Here is a 2,220-nt window from a genome sequence, read left to right as displayed (position 1 = left end):
AGGAAGCCTGAGGGAAAGTGGGGGTGGGGCAGGGGAGCCCTTTCTTACCCAGACCCCATGGGGGCATTTCTTGTCCCCCTACCCCCTTCCCACAGGAGCCACTTCCTGGGCCCCACAGATCCATCCTTGCTGCTTGGGCCGGGGGCGGGGGAGAGCCTCAGGTCCTGCTTTGGCTGCACTCCTGCTGCTCAAGGTCTGTGTCCACCAAGAACTTGGGCCTGGGGAAGCCCCTGGAGGATAGATCAGACCCACAACTCCGGAAGGTGTCTCCTTGACGGCCTAGGAACACCGCTAGGGGAGGCAGCTCCCCCCCCCCCCACCAACCAGAGAACTGCAGTGGAGGGGGCTGCCCCACAGTGGAGGGGACCACCCAGCAGAGTGCCTCCCTCCTCCCGCAGCCGGTCAGGCAGAGGGTCACGGAGGAGCCTGCTGCTCTGCTAGCCCCCCTTCCCCGTGCCGCTGTCACTGGTGCTGGGGCCTCCTCGAGCCGGGATTGGATGCAGGAGCGCTGTGTGGGGCGGGCGGGGGACCCCAGAAGCCCGGTTCCAGGTTCTGGCTCCTGCGCTGAAAAGACAGCAAGCAGAGAAGTTCGCTCCGTGGGGACCGGCGGGTGGGCGGGCGCCAGGATGTTCGACAGTTCCCAGTACCCCTATAACTGCTTCAACGACGCCGACGACTTCCCTGCGGGCCCCGAGGAGGAGAAGCGGCTCTCCAGGCCGGCGTACAGGTGACTGCTGGTGGGCAGGCGGGCAGGCGGCGGAGCTGCAGGGCTGTATGTAGCCACCCTCTCCGACCCTCCACCGCACCGCAGGGGATGGAGGAGGCTGGCAGCGGGTCGTCTCTTGGGAGGGGCTGGCGAGTGCACTCTGCACGTTCAGGGCCGGAGGGAAAGTGCGCCCCACCTCCCCATGGGCCCTGTCAAATGCCCAGGAAGGCAGCTCTGGGGTGCCCTCCTGTGCCTCAAGTCCAACACTCCCACGGCGTCCTGCGGAGGATGTGGGGGGGGGGACACGGGGGAGGACCCCTCCGGGAGGGCCCCTCCCGGGCGGGGATGGCGCAGGGGGAGGGGGAGGCGGGGATGGGATGGCGCGGGGGAGTGCCCCTCCCGACGGCTGGGCCGCCTGTCCGCAGCTACATCGCACTCATCGCCATGGCCATCCAGCAGAGCCCCGAGGGCCGCGTGACCCTCTCGGGCATCTACGACTTCATCACACGCCAGTTCCCCTACTACCGCGCCAACCAGCGCGCCTGGCAGAACTCCATACGCCACAACCTGTCGCTCAACAGCTGCTTCGTCAAGGTGAGAGGCGAGCTCGGGGCCCCAATCCTCAGGCAGCGAGCGGAGAGGGGCGCGGGGCGTCCCTGCACGGCCTCTGAACTGAGCCTCCACCCAGGTTCCCCCTGGGGGCGGCCTCGCAGTGTCCCGGATGGCCCCGCTGCGGGCCCCCTGGACACACTGAGAGCCGAGGGGTGCTCACGGGTGGGCAACGGTAGCGCTGGGGGAGCGGCTTCGCTGAATCCGCGCTGTGACCCCAGGTACCCCGGGCCGAGGGCCACGAGAAGGGCAAGGGCAACTACTGGACATTCGCCGGCGGCTGTGAGTCACTGCTGGACCTCTTTGAGAACGGGAACTACCGGCGGCGGCGCAGGCGACGGGGCCCCAAGCGGGGCTCTCGAGATGAGGGGCTCGGGGCACCGGGCGCGGGCCGCGCGGGGGCACCCCAAGGCCAGCTCCAGTCCGATGCCGATGCCGGTGCGCCCAGGTCCCCGGTCTTGGCCCGCCCCACTGTGCCCCAGACCCCCGCCGGCCCGGCGGCGCTGGGGAAGGCCGACCAAAGGGACATCAAATTCAGCATCGACTACATCCTGTCCTCCCCAGGGCCTGGGTCGCCCCACCCCATGCAGGCGGGCAAGCGTTCTTGGATGCAGTTGGAGCAGACCAGCCTCCGATTCTGGGCAATGTGAGGGGGTGGGGAGACTAGCCGGTGCCGGTGGGGGTGGGGCCTATCTTCCGGGCAGGACCTCTGTGGAAGGTTATGACAACAGGGCCCCTCTGCGGGGATCCCAGATCCTGCGAACTTCCCTCTGGACTAGGCATTGTGATCACATTCACTGTGCTGCTGCGCTGGCAACACCCTGTAGCAAGTCCCTCTGCAGAAAAGCCCGCTGCGCTCCAGACTCACTTTAGGGTCAGAGTCATTCAGCAGCACAGCTCCAAAG

The 2,220-nt window shown here is 67.8% G+C and overlaps 1 protein-coding gene across 1 annotated transcript; it reads left to right on the top strand.

Moving 5' to 3' along the window:
• Positions 1-626: 626 nt before the first annotated feature.
• On the top strand, positions 627-1,965 carry FOXL3 (forkhead box L3). Its single transcript, XM_075528201.1, has 3 exons — positions 627-727; positions 1,132-1,300; positions 1,537-1,965. The coding sequence occupies exons 1-3, from the start codon at positions 627-629 to the stop codon at positions 1,963-1,965; spliced, it is 699 nt and encodes a 232-aa protein (XP_075384316.1).
• The last annotated feature ends 255 nt before the right edge of the window (positions 1,966-2,220 follow it).

The sequence above is a fragment of the Tenrec ecaudatus genome, chromosome 12 (genome assembly GCF_050624435.1).
Source record: "Tenrec ecaudatus isolate mTenEca1 chromosome 12, mTenEca1.hap1, whole genome shotgun sequence".
In the NCBI taxonomy this organism is placed as follows: Eukaryota; Metazoa; Chordata; class Mammalia; order Afrosoricida; family Tenrecidae; genus Tenrec; species Tenrec ecaudatus.
The sequence above is the reverse complement of the archived record's forward strand: the minus strand, read 5'-3'. Positions and strand labels throughout refer to the sequence as shown.